This window comes from Heterocephalus glaber, unplaced genomic scaffold, assembly GCF_053883595.1.
Source record: "Heterocephalus glaber isolate CG9 unplaced genomic scaffold, H.glaber_assembly_v1.0 deba00001463, whole genome shotgun sequence".
NCBI lineage: Eukaryota > Metazoa > Chordata > Mammalia > Rodentia > Bathyergidae > Heterocephalus > Heterocephalus glaber.
Genome location: NW_028258310.1, coordinates 14,379,183 through 14,403,556, shown reverse-complemented (window position 1 = coordinate 14,403,556; position 24,374 = coordinate 14,379,183). Strand labels below are relative to the sequence as shown.

Sequence of the window (24,374 nt, the reverse complement as noted above, 5' to 3'; positions counted from 1 at the left end):
GCAATGAGTATCATACCCCCAGGAAGCCCAGCGGAATGGATCCATTGGGCACAACAAGAAATTAAGCACAAAGGGGGAGAATCCAATGAAAACAAAAAGTCATGACAATGATAACTCAATACATATCAGTTATAACCATCAATGTTAATGATCTCAATTCACCAATCAAAAGAAATAAATTGGCAGAATGGGTCAAGAGCAAGATCCAACAATATTCTGCATACAAGAAACACATGTAATTGAAAAACAACCTCACAGACTGAAAGTTAAAAGGTGGAAAACCACATTCTATGTGACAGGAACCAAAAAAAAAAGCAGGAGTAGCTATCCTCTTGGCAGATCAAGTGGATTTCAAACCAACACTGATTAAGAGAGACAAAGAAGGACACTACATCCTTGTAAAAGGAACAATCCAAGAGGAAGAGATAACAATCATCAATATATATGCACCCAACACTAGTGTGCCCAACTATATACAACAAATACTAATGGACATGAAAAAATCATATAAGCACTAATACAATAGTAATGGGAGACCTCAATACCCCACTGTCACAAACAAAGAGATCAACTAGACAAAAAGAAAAGAATAAAATACTAGAACTCAATCAACTCCTGAAAAAATGAATTTAACAGATCTTTACAGAGTGTTCCATTCCAAAAAATCAGAATACACATTCTTTTCAGCTACACACAGGTCATGCTCCAAAATAAACCACATACTCTCTCAAAGAACATGTTTAAGTAAGAGCAAAGGAATTGAAGTTATCCCCAGTATATTATCAGACCATAGTGGAATGAAATTGGAGATCAATAGCAAAAGAAACTGCAAAAGCTTCATAAACACAATGGAAATTGAACAACACACTTCTGAATGACCAATGGGTCACAGAGGAAATTAAAGAAGAAATCAGACAGTTCCTTCAATTAAATGACGATGCCAATACAACATATCAGAATCTATGGGACACAATGAAAGAAGTCTTACAAGGGAAATTCATAGCAGTGAATACTCACATTAGGAAAACAGAGCGAGCTCAATTAAACAACCTGATGCTGAACCTCAAGCTTCTAGAAAAAGAAGAGTAGGACAAACCCAAAGCTCATACAAGGGAGGAAATTATAAAGATCAGAGCAGAAATCAAAGCCATGGAGACTAAGACAACTATACAAAAAATCAATGAATCCAAGAGTTGTTTCTTCGAAAGAATAAACAAAATTGACAAACCCTTAGCCAACCTTATCAGAAAAAGCAAAGAAAAGGCCGAAACCCATGCAATTAATAATGAAAAGGGTGAAATTACAAAAGACCCAGCAGAAATCCAGAGGATCATCAATACCTACTTCCAGAACCTATATGCCAATAAGATGGAAAACACAGAAGAAATGGACAGGTTTCTAGATTCCTAGATAACATATTACCAAAGTTGAACAAAGAAGACCTAAAAATTCTAAACACCCCAAAATCAATCAATGAAATGGAAAACTTAATTAAAAACTTACCAAATAAGAAAAGACTAGGTCCTGATGGCTTCACTGCTGAATTTCACAAGATATTTAGAGAGGAACTACTGCCACTACTGTTTAAACTCTTCAATGAAATTGAAAGGGAAGCAATATTCCCAAATTCACTCCTGGAAGCAAGCATCAGCTTGATCCCCAAAGCAGAGAAAGAACCAAGTGAAAAACAGAACTATAGGCCAAACTCACTAATGAACATAGATGCAAAAATCCTTAATAAGGTACTGGCAAATAGAATGCAGAAGATCATCAAGAAGATCATACACTTGCTCAGGAAAGTGGGATTCATCCCAGGGATGCAGAGATGGTTCAACATACACAAATCAATAAATGTAATACACCATATCAATAGAGCCAAGGACAAAAACTATATGATCATCTCAATAGATACAGAAAAAGGATTTGACAAAATCCAACACACACTTATGATAAAAACCCTACAAAAAATTGGAATAGACGATCTCTACCTCAATCTGATAAAAGCCATCTATGAAAAGCCAACAGCCAATATCATACTAAATGGTCAAAAACTGATATCCGGGCCAGGGATTTAGCTCAGTGGTTCCAGTGCCTGCCTCACAAGTGCAAGGACCCAAGTTCGATCCCTAGTACCAAAAAAAAAAAAAAAAAAAAAAAAAAACTGAAATCCTTCACACTAAAATCAAGAACAAGACAAGGATGTCCACTATCACCAGTCCATTCAACATACTTTTGGAAACATTAGCCACAGAAATTAGACAAGAGAAAGAAATAAAAGGAATAAAGATAAGAAATGAAGAAGTCAAATTGTTATTATTCACAGATGACATGATACTCTATATAGAAGACCCCAAGAACTCCACCAAAAGTCTTCTAGACTTAATAACCAAATTCAGTAAAGTAGCTAGATACAAGGTCAACACACAAAAATCAATAGCTTTTCTGTACACGAACAACAGACTCACTGAGAGAGAAATAGGGCAAACAATTCCTTTCACAGTAGCATCCAAAACACTGAAATACCTAGGAATCAACCTAACAAAAGAAATCAAAGACCTCTTCTCTGAAAACTATAGCACTCTGAAAAGAGAGATTGAAGATGATATCAGAAAATGGACAGACATCCCCTGCTCCTGGGTAGGAAGAATCAACATAGTGAAAATGGCCATACTTCCAAAACTGCTATAAAGATTCAATGCAATCTCAATTGAAATCCCAGCAGCATACTTCACAGACCTTGAGAAAACAATCCAAAACTTCATTTGGAACAAGAAGAAACCTAGAATACCAAAAGCAATTCTAGGCAACAGAGACATGGCAGGGGGTATCACAACCCCCAAATTGAAACTATACTACAAGGCTACTGTGATAAGAACAGCATGATACTGGCAAAGAAACAGACCTGAGGACCAGTGGAACAGATTAGAAGATGCAGAAACAACCCGAAATACACTCAGCCACCTCATCTTTGACAAAGGGGCCAAACACCCTCACTGGAAAGATAGCCTCTTAAATAAATGGTGCTGAAAAAGTTGGGTTTCAACTTGCCAAAGATTAAAACTAGACCTATATCTCTCTCTATGCACTAAACTAAAATGAAAATGGATTAAAGATCTAAATACGAAAACAGAAATGCTGAACCAGCTGGAACTGAGGTTAGGTAGAACTCTTGAAGACATTGGTGTAGGAAAAGATTTTATGAACAAAACCTCAGTTGCCCATGAAGTAGCATAAACAATCAACAAGTGGGATCTCTTCTTATTAAAAAGCTTCTGCACAGCAAGAGAAACAACCAACAGTGTGAAGAGACAACCCACAATGTGGGAAAAAATTTTCACCTGCTCTTCCTCAGACAAAGGTCTACTATCTAGAATCCATAAAGAACTTTAAAAAGTCATACCTTCCAAATTTAAAGACCCAATCCAAAAGTGGGTGTCTGAAATGAACAGACATTTCTCAGACAAAGAAGTAGAAATAGCAAATAAACATGTGAAAAAATGTTCAACATCACTGGTCATTCAAGAGATGCAAATGAAAACAATGCTGAGATTCCACCTCACCCCAGAAAGAGTGGCTGCTATCATGAAATCAACCAATAACAAATGCTGGCAGGGCTGTGGGGAAAGAGGAACCCTGCTCCACTGCTGGTGGTAGTGTAGACTGGTGCAACCACTATGGAAATTAGTATGGAGATACCTCAAAGAAGGTATCTGGAATGGGAAGTCCCATTTGATCCAGCTATTCCCCTGCTGGGTATCTTCTCCAAAGAATTAAAAGTATCATACCACAGTGATATATGTGTACCCATTTTCATAGCAGCACAATTTGTAATAGCTAAAACTTGGAAGCAGCCCAATTGCCCATTAACTGCAGACTGGATAAAGAAAATGTGTTTTTTTATAAAATGGAGTACTACTCAGCCATAAAAAATGAGAAATTAGAGATATTTATAGCTAAATGGATGTACATTGAGGCCATCCATACTCTTTAGTGAAATAAATAGGACACACGTGTAAATACCAAAGTTTCTCTAGTGTGAGAAACTGAATGTGTAAATAAGGACTAAAAGGTACAATAGATAATGTGAAATAGGACGAAAAGGAGCAAAGGGGAATGGAAAGTGGGAGGAATAGGGGAAAGGAAAGAAGGGAATGGAATTAATATGAGAAAATGAAAAACTGGAAACAAAGTCTTTGTAAATAGGGAGGGATGGAGGGGTTGAAGGAAGGGCAGGGGAAGGGGGAAAAATAAGAACCAAGAGAGATTATGTAAAGGTGCCAATTTCCAATGGTGAATGTCCTTATATTGTGTACCTAAAATGTACCAATAAAATTAATTTTTAAAATTCTGCAAATACATAAAGATCTCTTGACATCACTCCTTTCTGTGGAAAGGCAGAAGAGTCCATAGCTACAAGAAACGGAAATGCAGGCAGGAGATCATTATGTGCCAAAGCATAGGAAGCTGGTAAACAAGAGTGAGATGGGGCAGGCAAAATCATTGTGGCTTTGGAAAATATGTTCAGCTTTTTTATTCAAAGAATTTATATCACCCCAAAGCATTCCATTCCTGAATTATTTTAGCAGCTGAGTATTAGAGAATAATAAACAAATCTTTAAAAATTACTAAGTTATGAAATCAAAATCATTATCCCAGAAAAGCAATGTCTCAATAGAAAACAGATTTTACAGTGTTATTCTGGAGGGCTATAGGAGATAACAGATTTGCAGTATTATTCTCAAGGGATATGGGAGTGGGTGTTAGAGACACAAAAGTTCATTAACAAACGTGTTTTTTAAAATTTCCTAACCAACTTTAAGAGAAAGAATCATCCTTACTAAGTGCATCTATGAACAGTAGAAATATAACTGCCAAAAATCAGCATTGGTTAGTTTTTCTCTTAGAGGTTTCCAATAGATACCTATAAAATATCTGCAGTCCTTTATAAAGAGATCGTAACTAGATTCTCATACTTAAAACTGATTTGTTTATTTGGTAATCATTCAGGGGCTGGAAGAAGTCCTATCACACATACATACTTGAGCACCAAATTTATCATAAGTAGCTTTGACTTGGCTTATAACCTCAACTGTTAGAGGCATGCAAAATTGTCTTATCTCATCTTGACCTAAGAAGTGGTACTGCTCACTGCCTGCATGGCTATTAGCCAAGCACAGCACCCAGAAGAGACTTTAGAAGGAAGAGCCTCCTCGGCTTGCCTCTCTCCAGAATGAACATACTGTTTTGCTTGCTGTGGCCTGCCACAGTATTCAGCATTACCTCTCCCTTCCCTCTTCTGCTCAATTAAAAATTCAATTTGACCAATGACAATTTCAGATACATTATAAGCAACAGGAATTCGGTTCATCAGAAATCTGCCTTTTTATTCCTTTCTCATTGTATAATTTTGCAAAATAACTCCCAACCAGAAAATGACTTCAACCTGCTGCCTGAAGTGTACATTTATTTGTTCACTGGCACAAGGAGAAAACTGAGCTATGTCAAACAAGATATATGCACACATTCCTGGAAAGATCATTTTAGAACCAGTCTCAAAGCAGACTAATTCAGAAATCCCCCTGCTACTTAGACCCACGTGGAGATGTCACCAGCCTTGTGAAATGTCATCAAATAATTGAGTTTTGCTAGTGGTGAAAGTGATTCCAGTTGCATTGGCTTCCTTGCTGAGAGAGGGAGGAGGAGGGAGCAGTTTATTAGAAATAACATGAGGAAGGGTGCAATAAAAGTGGACATGCACAAGCCACAGCTATTGATTGCAAATCTGACAAGGCTGCAGGCCATTCTCATTGCAGGCAGGGCACCTCAGGGCCCGGTAGGACTCCTTAAATCTGTTGGCCAACATGGAGAACTTGCTGCCGTGGCACAGAGAGCAGGTGGCACTGCCAGACCCTCGGCAGTGGAAACAGTTGTCTTCAGGAAGCTCCCCATCCTGCAAAAGACAGGTCAGGGTTTAGTCAGAGCAGCAGCTCAAGTCCATTGTTCATGTGTAGATCAATATAGCACTGGGTCAGTGCAAAGTGTAGGACAAAATTAGAGAAAAATGCTTCCCCCAAATGCCAGTGAGGAAATTGGCTGGGACACAAAATAATCACAGTTACTTTATCAGAGAGGATTTCTCTGATAAACATCGGTAAGATAGCATCCTCTACTGGCACATCTAGCATTCTGAAACTTCACATTCTTCATTGCCCTTGTTACCATTTGACATGTTATGTCTGTAAGTTCCATTAGGGCAAAGATTTTATCTTCCTCATTGCCAAATACTATTAGTGAACACTTGTAGCATCCTTGGTAGGTGCCAGGTTGTTCAAAGAGCTTCCAGATATCAATTCATCTAATCCTCAGTTTCCCGGTGAGATGGTATGAGTGCTATCACCCCTGTGTTACACATAGGTAAATGAGGTACTGAGAAGCTAATTGCTAATGCTACACACACAGTATGGAAGATGAGGAGATAGATTATGATCTCAGGAGACTGAGCACCAGCATTCATGCTCCTAATTCATGCTCCTAATGTACATAATGGATGAATGAATGAATGAATGAATTACCCTTCAAAACCTAGCTCTGAAATATGAAATATTTTATTCTCTTTGAGAACTGTGTAAAGCCCAGTGATCAAGAGCTCTGTGCTCTGGAGCCAATGGACTGGGACTGCAGCTGATGTCTGAGGTAGGTTGCACAATTTGGACAATCCCCTTAGCCTCTCCTCATCTGCATCTCTACTTGTGAAATGGAAATGATAATACTTACACTTCTGAGTAGCTGGGATATTAAATTGGAGAAAATATATGTAAATGCAGTGTTCTCTGGCTTATCACATGTTCCTCATAGAATTCAGTTCCATTTTAAGCCTTGCCAATAAGTCTCTAGTCCTTGACTCTCACTCTCTAGAAAATGCCCCTTGCCTATTGTCTTCTTTTTGCTGAAGGCATCTCAATGAAACTGCCAGTTTCACACTCCTTATAAACCATGAGTCTCCCAAGAAATAAGGTTGACACCAGATCAATACCAGGTGAGTGCAGTACCAAGCCCTGTGCATTTCATCTTCTAAACATCTTCTCAAGTCCATCCTTTTCTCTCCATCCTCCACCCACAGTCCTAGGCCAGATGCCCACCTACTCTGACCTTGAATGCAGCCTGTTGTGGGATCTTCTGCCCACGGATACCAGTATCATTAAGTGCTCTACAGTAATGGAAAGTATTCAGGAAACCTCTCAATGAACACTTGTCCTGTACGTAAAACCTTAGGATGAAACTGAGTCTCCTTAGCTGATTTAAGTTTTCATCACTGTCTTCATTAAGCTCTTGTCTTTGGGCTTCTCTGTACTTGGTCTCCAGAGACACTTCCCTACCCCCAGCCCAGCCAACTCCTACTACTTCCCAGATGTTAGCTGAGCAGCTCCGCCTCCAGGAAGCCAGGCCTCTGCACCAGGAGCCCCACCCAGCATGCCCATCTCCTCTCTACTCTATCAAACTCTCCTGCTGGCTAGACAGAGTGCTCCCTGGCTAGGACCTTTTCACCACTGCTTCCTGAACATCTAACACAGTGCCTGCCACAATATTTGTTGTTCACAAGGATGTGCAGAAAACCATCTTTGTTCTTAAACTCTAGGAGCAAGTACTAGGCTTCTAGAAATAAGTAAGTTAAGCTGAAACAACTTGATGGCAAAAACTCCACAGGGCTTGTTTTCCAAAGAAAAGTATTGTTTAGAGGAATAAACTGAACTTCTTAGGAATACTGCAATGCTAATTGAAGAATAATTTGAAACAAGGCTTGTGAGTGGGGCTGGAGTGCCCAGGTCATCTGTTTTAAGAGGTAACAAATACAAATAACTTTAAAAAGTAAAAAAAAAAAAAAAAAAAAAATTCATCTGGTGTCAATTGGATAGCTCCACCCAGCTAACACACCTTTGATTTATAACCTAAGAATGAAAAAAAATGTCTGAAAAGGGAGGCATGAGTTTCAAAAATGGCTCCATCATGTTGCAAAATGCTTAGGAAGGTATTGCGTTTCATTTACACTAGAATTAGGGAATAGAAGTGATCACTCAATTGGCAAGAAATTCATATTATGTCTGTGTACTCATTTGTTAATATTTTATTGATTGTTGCCATATTTAACACATTAACAATGGAGAAATTTCTTTTCTTAAAGTATTCAAAATAAATGTATTTGCCAAAATATTCTTAAAGCAAATTGCCATGATCCATTTTTCTGCCAAATCCAGTATGTTTTATGTTTTGTGTTTGATTCCAGTGAGATATTAATGATATAAATCAATATTGTCCAAGAAAGTACAATAAACACTACTATAAGGCTATACATGTAAGCCAAAAATTCATTTGCAAAGAATGCCAGGTCAGATATTGTGAAGTAACCTGATGAGCCTTATTATAGAGAACAAAAACAAATTTTCAGTCAAATGGCATCTAATGTCACATAGTTCTAGGGTATATTATTAGAGATTTCACTGGAGTTTCCATTCTTGTCCACATTTTCTCAAATCACTTACCCTCAACATGCTCTCATTAATCATTTCATTAATTGAACAAGTATTCAAAGAGACCCCTTCTGTACAAGGCATAAAAAATATAAGCCTCTTTCTTCCCTTCTCGGTGTTTTCTAAAATTTTTCTCAGGAAATATTTAGTGGAAGGATATAGAATATAGCCACACAGCAAAGCTTAGGTTCTAGAACCCAGACAACCCAAACTACCTCTTACTGGCCCCATAACCAAAGAGGGATGTTAGCATTCATCACAGATTCAAAAGCTTATGTAGCCCATCTGGAGACTGTAAAGCTGTAGATATGATCTTGAGTCTGGTAAACAAATGGAGGTGTAAACTTCTAGCAAGTTACTGAACTTCTCTGAGCCTCAGTTTCCCCAGCCACAGACTGAGAAAATTAGTAATACCTGCTTCACAGGGCCCTTGTGAGAATAAAATGGACTATTGCATGAAATGCACTGGTTATGATACCTAGCTATTGTGAACCCTTAATACATGGCAGCTATTGTTTTAGTATATGTGCTGCCGAAGAGAGCACTAGCTATTGTTGTTATTATCATCATCATCATTATTATTATTATTATCTGAAAGGTGAGATCACATAAAGCATAACAAAGGACAGATGATTTATAGCCTCAAATCCACTGAGTTCAAAGCCAGATATTTTTCCCCATGCACATTTTACTGTGGCCCAATTCAATTATTCTTCTCCATTTCTTTGTAGTTGATGTAGAGGTTCAAGCATGTCCTGGCTTTCAGCCTTGCCCTGCTCTTTCATCAGGCTCTTGCTGTGTCTGGATTCTGTAGAACAGAACAAAGAATCTCTCTGTCAGAGGGGCTCCTTGATTTTCTTTGACCCTCTCTTTTGGAATAAAACTTGTCTGGGCATTTATTGCATGAGGGATCAGACAAACAAATAGCAATTTAAAACAGAGTTTAAAGGACAGACAAGTGAAGTATAACCTTTCTTGGAAGCCTTCTCCTGAGCAGCTCTGTCCTAGTTTACAGCACTACAGCTAAAAACACAGATCCCTCCAATTGAATTTAAAAGTAATTGTCCTATCAGGCTTGCTGTTGCTTCTTCATTCAGGTCTGCAGTGTGACTTGCATTTTACCATTTTTGGCCCTCTTCGGAAAATGTGTGCTCCTACAGGTTACAATACGGTAGGAGAAGTGATGCAATTAAAGAATTTTAAGGAAGGAAAATAATGCTTCAGATCACAATGTTCATCTGCCTGCTGTTATACTAGGTTCTTAATAATTCTGCATAGAAGGCAATAGAAAACAATAGCAGAGTACTTCGTACCAGCTGGTACCTTGGTCTCAAATACTAATATTCTTCCCACAAACATTTAACTAATATTTACTGAGCATCTATTATATGCTGAACTCTGTTTTTCTTGGTACTAGAACTACAGTGTTGCATCCAATACAAACATGGCCCCTGCCCTGACAGAGACCAAATTCTAGCAGGGAAGATCAATCATTAACCAAATAACCACACAAATGAAAGATAACAACTGTGAGGAGAGGGGCAGAGTCCCCTGACTGGCCCAGCCCAGAAGATTTTATCCTCATAGAAGCCAAGGAAGACCCTTCTGAGGAGTTTAGGCACCCACTTGACATCTGGTGCAGAAAGCAAAAGAATCTGGCAGAGAACCTAGGAACACTTCCAGGCAGAGGGGATTTGCATAGGAAAAAGCAAAAACAAAAAATACGAGGGACTGAAAGATGCACAGTGTGTCTGGGGCAGAGAACAGGAGGAGAGATGTACAAGAGACAAGGCTGGAGAGGCCAGCAGAGCTTTCTAGAAGAAATTAGGACTTCTGGTTTTATCCTGTGGCAATTAAGCTTACTTGTCAACTTGATTAGCTTGGGAGTGGCCTAGGAGATTAGTAAAGTACACTTCTGGGTGTGTCTAGGTGGGTTATACAGGTGTGACCTTGTCTGCTCCAGTATAGGTCCTTGGTCCCTTCTTCTCTGGCACTGTTCACCTGCTCTGTTTCCTGACCACCATGAACTAAGCAGCTTTGATCTGTTATACCCTTCTGCCATAATATTCCTGACTTGTAGCCAAATGGCCATGGATTACATCTTTTATAAATATAAATAAGCCTCTCCTCCTTTAAGTTGTATGTGTCAGGTGTTTCATTCAGTGACAAAGAAATGTCCAATAAAAAAGAAGACATTAAAAGCTTTGAGGAGTGAGTGGTATAAGAAGGGGTGATGGAAAAGGATAGAAGGGAATGGGATTAATATGAGAAAATGGAAAAATAGCAACAAAATCTTTATAAATAGGGAGGAATGAAGGGGTTGAAGGGAGGGCTGGGCAAGGGTGAAAAATAAGACCCAAAAGAGACTATGTAAAGATGCACATTTCCAATGATGAATGTCATTATATTGTACCAATGATTAGAATGAATAATCGATAATGTTAAATAGGAAGAAAAGGTCCAAAGGGGTAGGAGTAGTGGGAGGAGCAGGGGAAAGGAAAGAAGGGAAAGGAAAAATGATGAGAAATGGAAAAAATGGAAATAAAGTCTTTGTAAATAGGGAAGGGTGGAGGGTGTAAAGGGAGGGCTAGGAATGGGGGAAAAATAAGAACCAAGATGCATTATGTAAAGGTACAATTCCCAATGAGAAATGTAATTTTGTTGTATACCTACAATGTACCAATAAAAGAATTTAAGAAAAAAAAAAGAAGGGGTGATGGAATCAGACTTTCATGTCAAAACCATTTTATTAAGAATAATATCAAGTTGGAAAGAAACATGAACAGATGTGAACAAAACTTAAGTATATCATCTTTGGCTGGAGCCCAGGTGTCTTGTGCTGTGGTATAGGTAGGGTGAGAAGCAAAGACAAGAGAAGAAAGTGGATTCTAGAGAGGTTGTGGAGAGGTAGGTAGATTTACAAAGTAAGAGAAATGAGCTTATAGGGAGTCTTTGGTATTTTGGCCTAATGCCATCAGTCAACGCCCAGCCATAACCTCATAACCTTCCCAGAGTAGGGATATCACTCAAGGTCCAGAAAGCCCCTAGCCAATTTTTCCATACCAACCCACAAATGACGAGACTGAGTCCCATAGTATGCTTCAAATCCCAGTAGATTGAATCTAAGAGAAAGCAAATTCATTTCTCCTACTACCCAAGCTTTTACCCTTAGCCTAAATTCACCAGAATTGCCTCCCCACCCCCAGATCCCACTGTGAATGAACAACTACCAGCCCTCTTTTCCCTTGTCCTTTGTTTGAACCTGACTAAGCAATGGTTTCCAAGGTGGCATGGACTATAGGGAGAAAACTTTATAGCTATTTATATTTATTTTATCTAAAAATAGGCAAGAAAAATAAATAAATAAATAATAAAAAATAAAAATAGGCAAGAAATTTAGCTCTACTAATGTTATTAAAGAAATTTTTATACCAATTTTTAATGAACTAGTTAACACTAACACGTTCACTCAGTCAGTCAGTCACGGGACCTTGGAGTACACATTCAGTGTTGCCGATAGTAGCATCCAGATCATTTGTTCACTTTCAGTATATTGCAGCACACTGCAGTTTACTCGTGCCTAGACACATGCACCTGTGAATAATATTGCTTATTTTTAACTAAATAATCTGCAAAATAGGCATGTGGCTTCAAAAATGTCTTCAAGGAGGTTGTGGAGTGAGGATAACACCAATAATAGAAGCATGAGTGAACCAATAAGGACAAGACAGAACTGATTTTTTTTCCATCTCTAGCTCTAGCTGTTCATAAGCCACATTTTACAGTCAAAGAAAGAAAGTACCCAACCAAAACAATAAAGGTCATGAATACTTGAAATATATACTTAAACAGCTATTGCTAATGATGTACCAGTAAAATATAATAGACATTAAAATTCCTTTACATCTTTAGTATTCAAACACCTTAAGTATCTTACTCAAAAGTTTTTACTTAAGTAGTTCACAACCAAAATAATTTGGAGAACATAGTTGCAGAGCCTTCCCCACTCAGGCAGGCTGGCACCCAGACTCACCTGTGTGTACTGATTATGGGGAAATGTGTCTTCTGGCTCCTCCAAAGGCCTGTCATTCTGGTCTCTGTCTCCATAGCTTTCTTCCTTGCTCATCAGACACTCTTCTTCAGTTTCCCCTTCCTTCTGGAGAATTTTCCTCATGAAGTCCCTCTTCTCCATCGGGGTTCGAATGATTTTCAGGTTATTTGTGTAGATGATTATCTTTCCAAAATCTATAATAGGTGGGGGCTAGAGAATGGAGAATGAGCATGAAACCTTCATCACCAGTCACCACAGACAGGGTTATAGGACCTGTCCACATTCCAGGAAATAGACGAGAAGGGGTTGCTACCAGCCAGTGCTTCTCATCCCATCATCCCATGGTTTATTTATTCTTTCTGAAAGCCATGAAAACCAGCTTTCTGCTTTTCATTCATGCTAACAATCAAATCTCAACTACTCAGTGTAAGATCCTACAGGGAAAGGTCTAGAGCCTCCGCATACCACATTCCACATACCACAGCCTCAGTGCAGGGCTAGGCACAATGAGTGCTCGATAAATGCAAACACTTTATTTTATACAAACATCTCTTCCATTTTTTCTATGCATACATACTATTGGCAGACACCATTCATGGAGTACTATTTTTGTGTCAGACATCGTGCTAAGAATTTTACCAGCATTGCCTCCCTGCCCCCCTGAAATGTCCCTATGAAGTAGATGCTATGATTTCTGCATTGTACAGATGACAAGACTGAGTCTTAGTAGGGTTAAGTACCTCACTGAGGTGATGAAGTTAGTCAGGTACTACACCTGGGATTCAAACCCAATTCATACTAAAGCCCATATTCTTAACACCTATACTGTACTCTTCCCCAAATATAGGATCAATGCACATACTCTGTTGTAATCTATATAATAGAAAAATATTTTATGTCAATAAATACATCCTAAAACATAGTTATTAATAGCTCATGTTTCCTTGTATGGATTTATCTTGTGTTAGCTAGTTTTTTTGCTTGGGAACAAATTTCAGCAATATTGCAATGCAGTACAAAATCCAGGGACTGGGGTGTAGCTCAGTGGTAAGCACTTGCCTCACATACACAAGACACTGGGTTCAATCCTTATCTGTTGCAGCCTGCAGAACTAAATATTTTGGAATTACTTGTTCAAGAATACATATTTCTACCCAGAATGAGGAGAGTATGGAGAGAAACAGCTTTGGATACCAATTCTACTGTCCACCTGTGGTGTGATACGGGAGAGTTGTGTAACCTCTCAGAATACCAGGTTGCTCATCTGCGAATGAGCTGACATGTAGCTGGTAAGCACTGCTACAGAAAAGCTAGTTATTAAAATATAGACGTGTTTCCACACTGGTGGTAAACAGGAACTGTCCTGAGATTCTTAAGTGCCCTCCTGTTACCTAGATTCCCTTCAGGGAGTCTCTAACATTCCAGAACCCAGTGGATAAGAGTCAATGGGCAGGATCTCAATTTCCAGGACCCTGCCCAACCCTCCACTAGCTTCTGTGCTGATTAAGGAATGTCCCTTTATTAAATATTCTTATTCTAATCCCTGAGGCTAATGATATCAACTTCTGGAGGGGTGGGAGGTGCTGAGAAAAACATATAAAACAGGTTTGGGAAAAGCTGGAGATAATGCAAAGGTGTGCATTGTGACAGTTGTTATTATTAAAAACTGTTCTTCAGTACTACATGCACATTCATGCTATACAACTAAATACCTCAGCATGAAATATTTCACCTTATGTATAGAACTGCATAAACCAAATCTATGTAGATCCTACAGTTAAGCAGTCTTGTATTAAAAGCCTTCATGTATCAGTCAAACCTGACTTGAGCAAGACTTCAATATTCAGGTTCCCTTCCTTGAAATAGTCATGAAGTTTTCAGCGACTATTTCTTAAGCCATAAGCTTCCTATCTGGCCCTGTTTTCTCTCCCTCTCCTCAACGGATCATGTAGCAGTTTACTTTTCCTATTATTTTATGCACACTGGATTCCTATTTCACACTCTGGACTATCAGTTTCTAAACACCAGAAGATAGGATGGTGGTACTTTTGGAAGGTTTCATTTCTACTTCCACTAATAGCCAAAGAGATTCAGTTACCTTGAGCTTTCTCATGTCCACAGCAATTTTTCTTTTCTTTTCCTTTCTTTTCTTTTCTTTTTTGAGGGCAAAACTCTCAATTTGCCAAGAGAATCTAAGACCCCATGCTCCAACCCCCTGTCTCTAAGCTGCCAATATCTGAGGCACCCAGGATAATCAATATTTTTTAATGTACTTCAAAGAGAGAGGGTCCCAAATCACCCTGATGGTTTGTTTAAGTTTTACCCATCTTGGCAACCAAATTCTTCCTTATGTGTTACAAAACTCTCTGGGTGTAATTAAAGGCCACAGTATCTGGTTACATCCAATTACCCACGAGGAACATCCATTCTTGCATTATAGAGGACCAGGATGGAGCCAGGAATTTTTCAGTCCCTTCCATTGTGCCCACAGTGGTAAACTGTGATGATTGAGCATTTGTAAATACTCCTGTGTCAGTGGCAACTTGCCTAGGGATTGTTATTCAGTCTGTTAAACTTTCCCATTGCTGTATTTTCAAATGCATAGATCCTTTATTGGGTACTAGAAACTTAATGGGATTTAGAGACAGATCTGGTCTAAATTTTATTCAAATGTTGACACTGTGTAAGATTATGCAAATTGTTAACCACTATAACTTCTGTTTTAGAACTCTTTCTACAAAATATAGACATATAGCAAAGATAAAATTACATAATATGTATAACATGAGTGTTCAGTAAATGTTACCTCCCTTCCTTTCCTCTTCTATTTGTAAACTATAAATTTCAGTCCATTTTAATGCCTTAAAATATTCTGATTACTTAAAACTACTTTCTCTACTTAACACATATGATTTTTAAAAAGAGTCAACATTTCCTTGATAAGAGTCTGCTCAGTATTACAATGGTAGATAATAGTTACTGAGCACATACAAGTTGCCAGACACAATGCTAAGTGGGTATTGTTTATTATCTTTTTTTAGTCACTATAAGTAACTCATAAGAGGTACTTCTATTACCTTCATATCATGGACAAGAATACTGAAGCTCAGCAAAGTTAAAACATTTGTCCAGGTACACACAGTGAGTAGGTAGAGCTGGGTAGAGCAAGGCCAAGTTTGACTGACATCACAGCCCTTGCTTTATTATGATGATGATTATAGTGAAATATATATAACATAAAATGTACCATTTCAATCATTTCTAAGTGTAACGTTCAGTGGCATTAAGTACATTCAAATTATTATGCAGCCATCACCACCATCTGTTATTTCCAGAATGTTTTCTTCTTCTCAAACTGAAACTTTCAATCCAATAAACAATAGTTCTTTCTCCCCCAGCACTGACAACCACCATTCTACTTTATGTCTCTATGCATTTGACTACTCTAGGAACATCATGTAAAAGGAATCATAGAGTGGGTTTTTTTTGTGACTTGCTTGATTTTGCTTGCTTAATATTTTCAAGATTTATCCATGTTGCAGTGTATCAATATTTCCTTTCTTTTTTAATTCATTAAGTTTATTGGCAAATTTTAGGTATACATTATGATCATATTCATAATTGGGAATTTGTACTTGTACATTATATATCTTCATTCTTATTTTTTCCCACTCCCCTTCCCTCTCTTTCACCTGTCTACCCCTTCCTATTTACAAAAGCTTTCCATTATATGTATGTACTATATTAGGATCACCCATTCCTCAGTCATTGCACACTTAGGCAGCTTCCACTTTTAGGCAATTGTGAATTCCCATGAACATTTGTGTACAAATATAGGTGATCATGTTCAGGCACATTCCTTTGAATCACCGCACTTAGCTGCTGCTCATTGTGGTCTTACAGCTGGTATTTACTAGAGATTATTTCACAATAGGATTTGCTATTTAAAAAATAGTGACATTCAAGGTCTCATTTTTTTGTTTCTCATATCACATTACCAAACTCTTTCAGTTTGCAAAACTACAAGAATCCATCAGGACCCCTCACATCCCAGAACCTGGCTAAGATTGTGATTTGATACTTCATCAGGGAACAAAGAAAACAAGAATAATGAGAACAAGCAGGAATCAAATCTTCAAGATGGTCTCTTGAATTCCACATTTTAGACAACTGTGCCATGCTACATAAAGACTCATTTATCTGGTTTTGTAAATCCATGTGACATTATACATTTACATAAAAGCAAAGTTTGGCACATGACTTATGAAGCAACCCAAAATTATCTACCATCGCCTTGTATAAGGTTTAAATGAAGTATGAATTTGTAAGTTCTAAATATACCAGTAAGATATAGGTTGAAAGGAATACTGCAAGTATAATACATAGCTGAGTACATATAGCACAGTAAGTATTCAATAAATGGTAGTTATTATTATCATTATTATTGTGAATGATCTTGTTCTTTAAAGAGGAATGTGTCAGAGAGCAAATAGTGTGATGAATGGAAAGATCTAGATTCTCACTCTGACTCTCTGCCTAAGAATCCTGTAATATTGGGCAGATCTTTTATCAACTTGGCACTCAGTTTTTCTCATTTGCAAAATGAGAATGACTACATTTTGCCTTTCTTCACAAGATTGTGGTGAAGACCCAATAAGATAAATGGAGATAATGTATGACATTTTGCAGTGCATAGTTTATTACAATAACATGAGGAGTTGTTCATTCCAGCTCCCTTTCATATCAAAAAGAAACCTGATATTATCTTTAGTAATTGTGGACATGTCTATAAATATATTTTTACCAATGCCAGTAAGTCCAATACATTTGTCTGCAATAGATATATTACCTATTCCCTCAGGACACTAAATAAAAATGATTAGAGTAATTATCTGAATTTCACACATTAAAGATGAGAACATATCCTGGTGTTCTATTCACTAATAAACTGGATACATTATACAATTATAAATAATCTTTAAAAGGAAAAACGCATTGATGGTCCCACTGGCATAAACAAAGACATGACATCACCTATGAATTTCAGAAATCAGTATTTTCCAGGTTCTTCTAGCCTAAGAGAAAATCACGTATGGACTTTTGATTATCCATGGTACAAGGGAAGATAACTGAAATTCATAGATAAAACACATGCTTCCATTGAACCATTGTTCAAACTTCTTCCCCAGGTAACATCTCCTCTGGTTGATTTGCTTTTCACTATCTCTTCCCAGCATTCCAACCACTAAGTAATGCAAATACAAAAAAATTAATAATCAGGCAAATGTTTTTAAAAGCTGGCAGTAGGAAGGTAATAGAGGAAAAAACAAGACATGGATAAACCACAAGCTGAGTAATTGGCTGGAGTAAAATTGGTCTCCTTCAAACACCCAACTCTTTCAAGAATAAAATGACCTACTGCTGCATAACTTTCTAAAAGAGCACTCTGGCAACCTGAAAACCACTGCACCTCTATTTAATTTACACATGGAAAATATACAGCCAAAGCCCCAATTACAATATATTACTCTGGATGGAATTTGAACACTATTTATGCTCATTGCACTTTCTAATGAGCAGTCGACAAGCATGTTATTTTTGTCCTAGAAATATTATTCTAATAACAGCTTCCCATTTGGTATACCTATAACTCTTGCTGGTAGCTGAGCATAAGCAAGAAACAAATCTGAAGCATTTAGGTATTTCTCTAAACATTTTTAGGAAATCCTACTCTTAAAGCTTATAACCACACACGATACCAACCTTATGGTCATTCGCCTTGTAATCATTGAACAGAGGCTGGCTGCCAGCCAATGTGTAGGCACTACCTTCTCTGAACACACTGATCCTCTGAGCAGTCAGCCTAGGGGCATACAGCGGGGACTTGGGGGATTCCCCAGATCCGTAGACACCATCCATGGGTTCAAGAACCTCCTGGAGAAAACTATGAGGGTATTCCTCCTTTGGTGACTCTAATTCCTGCCCATCCTCAAAGACCTGCTTCAGCACTCGACCACTGTAGGAAGAGGAGATTTTAAATCGTACTTTCCGGGGTTTGCCATCACTCTTCTGATTCACCTTCTTTTCAGGGTCCTCCATTAGGAGGAACTTCACCCTGTGGTTTCCAGGCTTCTGTGTAGCCAGTGAAACTTAGGGCTCTGAGAAAAAGGCATTTTATGCTCTCTCCTCCCACATATGATTAATTAAAGTAGGTGCTGGGATGTGCTCAGTTTACAGCAACTGACACCCATGCATTAAATATTGATAGCCCCTCATGAAAAGGTAGGTAGTCATGGGTTTATGGAGTGGACAATACATAAGACAAAATTGGTTCCCCTCCTAATTTCAAGCTTACAGTAACTTCTCCAATCCTGATTTTCCTTAACCCGAGAATAAGGAAGTTTAGATCAATAAGTGCTGGCTTAATGTGTTAGCAATTTTTACCAACAACAACTATAATCTACTGAGCATATAAATAATTGCCAGAGATTTTTACATGCATTATCTTACTTTGTCCTCACAATAACCCTACAAAGAATGTATTATGTCTGTTTTACAAAGAGAAAAGTGAGGCTTGGAGTTGTTTCTTTATCTTTCTCCCTTTTTACATTTAAGGAAGAAGCAGAATAGAAGCTTTAACTCAAATCTGACTCCAAAAACTATGATCAATCCACAAAGCTGAAAATTTTCAAATTGTGTCTCATAGGGCCCTAGATACGATGGAGTTTCTTGGGTATTGCTGTTTAGAAGGGAGGAGGCCAAATGTCTTAGATTCTGAGTCTTCTACCCCTGCATTAACCAGAACATCTCAACTTTATAAGTAATTTTTATTAAAATTTCATTTGCAAACTCAGCATTAGTCCCCACTGCCTCTCAAACCCAGTAAATGCCAACATTGTGATGGTAAGTGGATGAATATCAGAGATGCATGAGCTGTGGGTCCTGAGAACAGTCCCACAATCCAGTTTAGAAAAATACCTAACATTGATGAAATAATAACTTTATGTTTAGAGAGCAAAGTGTCCAATGCTGAATCTCAGAATGGCTATCTGGTAGGGAGTGGTCTCTGAGGAGAAAGGGATGGAAAAAGAGGGTTGGTAAAGAAAAGGGCACTCACCTTGGGTCTAAAAGGGTAGATTGGATCCGAAGAGCTTGAATGGGAGAGTCTTCACTAATGTGTTTGCTAATGTCCTTGCCACTTGCTTAGTTGCCCAAAATGACCACTCTCCTACAGCCATCCCTATGTGTTCTATCTCCACTGGCTCCTTTCATCTACTCCACCACTCTGGCCCTAGAAAACCTCATCACCCCTGTCTTCAAAGTTGCAATGGCCTCCTAATGACTTCCCTACCCATTCCCAAATACATTCCTTACATTAATGCAAAAGTAAGGTTTCCCAAAAAGTCTAGAGGTATCAAACCCAATTTATAGATCTTTTCCAGGGATCCACTGCATAGTAAGTTCTAACTCTGGCATGTGACAAGATAAAATTCCTCATAACCTACCCTCATCTTTCTTTCCTTCCAGCCTCGTCCTCTGTCACACTCCCAGGTGCTCCCCGGAATTGGCATTCCAGGCACATCCACAAACTGTCTAGTTTCTCAAAACCTCAGGTTTCTGTCATTTATGCAATATTCTGTTTCCTGATCAGTGAATAAAAATTCTACTCCTCCTTCAAGTCACACCTTAAAACTCACTGCTTCTGGGAAGTGTTCCCTCCCACTGCTTTAGGGAGCATGCCAGGGAGCTATGGACCTACAACCTTTAAAGTATTTCTCATTTTCCCTTTGTAGCAGAACCCCCTGGCCAGGCTTGGGGCAGGCTGCAGTATGGAGCAGGCATTTTCCCCCCATAATTGGCTACAGTGTACTCAGAGCCAGACTGAAGCCTACATGACTCACAGGTGCATGTTGAATGGCAGGCAGGCTAGTAAAGCTTCCCCACCAATGGCTGCTGCAGAGATCTAAATCCTGATCTGTGAAGCTGTAGGGCTGCTAAGTGAGATAGCATTGTGGCCAAGGACTGCATGGCTCCAAATCACATTCCATTCCTAGAGCTATTCCTCCCTTAATTGTTTCAGTAGCTTACTAGTTAACCACAACCTACATTTGGTCTGTTCTGCTCCTTTTGCAAGAATGCCTTACCCCCCTTTTACAAGCCCTGCCTGTGTCAGCTGATACCACTGGATGCCACACGTGTCCCCCTACCCTGTTCTTACCCATGCTTGTGTAATAAATAAATACTGACAGTCCTAGTTGCTTGGGGTCCTCACCACATGCTCAGTGCAGCCAACCCAGTTCCCCACTTTCTGTTAAGTCTTGTCTCCTTGTCTTTCTTTTTACCTTGGAAGAGATCAAGACTCTAGACTGGGGTCCTCTATATGGCTTCCCATTTTTGTGTGACACATTAGAGTCAAAAGGTCTCTGTACCATCACTCTATTTCCAGTGTTGAGCAAAGTGCCTTTGTATGTACTGGAACTCATCAAATTATTGTTAAGTGAGTGACTTTAGATGAGAGAGGCTAACTAGTAAATAAAACATTGAGCATATGTTGTGGAGAATAATGAAGAGGTAGGATCAGAAGTTTAAGAAAAATATCTACCTTTCTACAGTACTAAGGAAAGGTGTCACAGTTGGAGTCTTTGATTATAAGGAAAAGGTTGGGACAAAAAAACTAGAAAAACAAATTTTTTTAAAAAGTAATGATGGGGCCGGGAATTTAGCTCAGTGGTTCTGCTGCCTGCCTCACAAGCACAAGGTCCCAAGTTCAATCCCTGGTACCAAAAAAAAAAAGTAATTATTTTCCTAACACTTCTAGGTTCCCTAGAATGCACAGCTGGCCCAGATGTACCATGATGGATTGTAGGTGTCTAAGATCTTGATTCTTCAGTCCTCAGGGCAACCAGGTGGAGCTCAGGACTATATCAGCCTCATTCATTACCCCAGAGTATAGAACAATATCATTGTTTTCTGTATGTGTCATGACATGACAAAGATTGGAAACCCCTAATTAGAAGAATATTTTCTCTATCTGTCCCAGGAAACAAATATTAATGATCAATAGCTTGACTTCATCTAGAAGGACCAGTTAGCTCACTTTCATAACTACCTGTCAACTAAGTCTAGTTCCCTCCAAAATGAACTAACAAGGGCAGCCTTTCAAAACTGTGAACTGCAGCCATACCAAAAGCCAGAGATGTTTTCCAAGTAACATTTATTCAACACTTTTTTATACCCTATCCCATATTCACAGATTTTTAGGGAGCCAAAATGAAGTTTATGGTAAGTTTTGAAATAACCATACTTACTTGATGACTTTTAGATGTTAGTGTTTTCAGATTAGTCACAATTCATATACTTCCAGAAAGAGGATCAATCGATAAACTGGAAACAATTTGGCAGTAATATCAAAAGCCTTAAAAATGTTCATATCCTTGATCCTTACTCAGAAAGAAAATAACTGCCTATATCAGAAAAAATCATGTCAAAATGCTAATAACAACTGCCTCTGGGTGGAGAATGTGGAATGCTTTTTACTTTTCTGGTTTTATTATATTTTACTTGTCAATGATAAGCTCATCTTACTTTAAGAATCAGGAGCAAAATAAATTTTAAAAATTCATTGCTTTTATTTCAATAATTTTATAAGGAAATTTTAAAAGGAGAAAAACAGTTTTCTAGATAAAGATATTCTCCATAATATTATTTATACTAGGAAAAAATTGAAACCAACCTAAATAGCAAATGGCAGGAATTCCACAATCTGAAAGACAGTCGTTATTAAAGGATTAATAAAAATTTTTAAATAATATGAAAAAATGTTTTTGGTACAAATCAAATAGGAAAAATTGTAACAGAATTTTATGTTCTGTGATATAGAAATCACCATATTACAGAGGAAAAAGACTACACTAAAATGTTAGTGGCTTTGTCTGAAAAGGAGATAGGCAGTAAATTTTGTCTTCTTTTTCCATACATTTCTGTATTTTTCACCTTTTCCAAAATGAGTACACACTAATTTTGATATTAGAAATACCTCACATTTAAAGAAACAGATAATGTATGCAATTGGCTGGAGAAAATTAAATCTTGAGCACTCTGCCATTTTTCCCTTTGGTTGAATTCAAATTAGATAGTGTTCAAACCAAAACAATCCTGATAGTGATGGGGCATATTTGCACTTATGTGGAAACAGAATGCAAGTCAGAATAAACCTACCTATGAGGTATTCAAGCCAAAAAAATCTTCAATATTTACCCAATCAAGTCTAATTTTTGACTTACAAGAATAATAAGGTATAGAATAATAATAAAATACCCAAGTGGAAACATCAGATAGACAAAGCCCCTCTGTGGGAAATCTACAGACACTGGTACAAAAAAGTCAATGTATCAGGAAAAGAATATCAGCAATAAGAGGAACACTCCAGATTTAAAGAGAGCTGAATGTAATATATGAACCTTGACTGCTTTCTGGTGAAATTTGACTCTAGAATTTCTATTAGGTGGAACTAGAGAGTTATTAATGTTCTTAGGAAAAATAATGTTATGCAATTACATGAATAGCATCCCTTTTGCAGGAGATACATGTTTAAGTATTTAAGGTAACTGTGTTACGATGCCTGCAATTTAATATGAAAAAATCTGTCCCTTAATACTTGTACATATGTGTATATTTAAATATATGTGTGTGATATAAAAATAGGAAAAATCACAATCCTCAATTATTATTATGCTGTTATTCCAATTTTTGTTCCTTTGAAATGTTTCTAATAAAAAATCAGGGAGAAATGATGCTTTTCTAAAAAGATTCACAGATGCCTAGGTTTGTTTCTGTGCATCTTGATTTAGACCCTAGTGTGTTCTAAATCTTTTTAGGAGTGTCATTTTTATCCTATCCTGTCTGATGTCATTTACTGGGCTTTATTTTCATGTGTATTTTGGGATTTGAGAGATTATATTGGATACATGTCTTGATGAAAGAAATGTGTGATTATTGCAAATTGAGTATGAAAATTATCCTTCAGCAATCTTTCTACATCTATCATTTCTAATCAGAGTAGGACTTATAAATTAAACATATCCTTTTAATCTGCTCATATATTGCTACATTCTGTTGGTATGTGTGTATTTAAACTCCAGTCCCATATTTCCCTTTGAAATATTGTTATAGTAGAAGGTTATTATAGTTATTGGTCATTTGCAGAGAGCTATGAAGGTTCATGGGACTTTATAAAATACACAACAAACAAAATCTAAGTTTATAATCTGCCCCTGCCTCACCACCACCTAAAATAGAAAGCTGGAAGGCAGTGCTTTGAGAGACTGTTAATGTCTAATGATTACTTTTTTAAAAAAATTTCCAAAGTTGTCTGAGTTCCCTTGGGAATGATTTGTCATTATGGACGTAGGTGGCACGGGACAACATCTAATGGTTTGTCCCACTTATCTCCATCCACATGACAGGAAGAATCCAGCCAATGTATAAGGTCAAGGGGCTCTGATTAGAAGGGGAGACATTTTCTCCCATGCCATTTCTCAAAGTATAAGACACAGAGCTAATAGTTATTTTTTAATCCTAATAAAGTAAGTTTGGAAAATGCTGAGCAAAACCCAGTTAAACTGATTTTTTTTTTAATGCAAGACTTCTCAGAATGCTTAATATACTAATATACTTTGTCAATTTCACTAGGGGATAGACCATTTCCAAAACACAATACCCACAAAACTCTATTTTTGGAATTTGATTTCCTGGGCCAGTATTCAAGGAAAATAGGTTGGGAGATATTCTAAAAGGCT

General features: G+C 37.8%; 2 protein-coding genes across 3 annotated transcripts in view; one reads left to right on the top strand and one right to left on the bottom strand.

Annotated features, from left to right (window-relative positions):
- Sh3rf2 (SH3 domain containing ring finger 2) overlaps positions 1-24,374 on the top strand; it is a 220,453-nt gene that overhangs the window by 19,809 nt on the left and 176,270 nt on the right. The gene's annotated exons all lie outside the window — the stretch shown is intronic.
- Positions 4,837-18,761, bottom strand: Grxcr2 (glutaredoxin and cysteine rich domain containing 2). The gene is made up of 3 exons (XM_004854343.2): positions 18,340-18,761; positions 12,559-12,786; positions 4,837-5,950 (listed from the first exon to the last, which is right to left on the bottom strand). Exons 1-3 carry the CDS (start codon positions 18,673-18,675, stop codon positions 5,768-5,770), a joined length of 747 nt encoding a protein of 248 aa, XP_004854400.1. The 5' UTR covers positions 18,676-18,761; the 3' UTR covers positions 4,837-5,767.

Excerpts from the sequence above, each read along its gene's own strand:
- Grxcr2 (XM_004854343.2), bottom strand. The coding sequence starts at position 18,675 with ATGGAGGACCCTGAAAAGAAGGTGAATCAGAAGAGTGATGGCAAACCC. Across the intron at positions 12,787-18,339 it reads ACAAGGCGAATGACCATAAG|CCCCCACCTATTATAGATTT; the intron begins GTTGGTATCGTG and ends TCCATTCTCTAG. Across the intron at positions 5,951-12,558 it reads CCCATAATCAGTACACACAG|GATGGGGAGCTTCCTGAAGA; the intron begins GTGAGTCTGGGT and ends TGTCTTTTGCAG.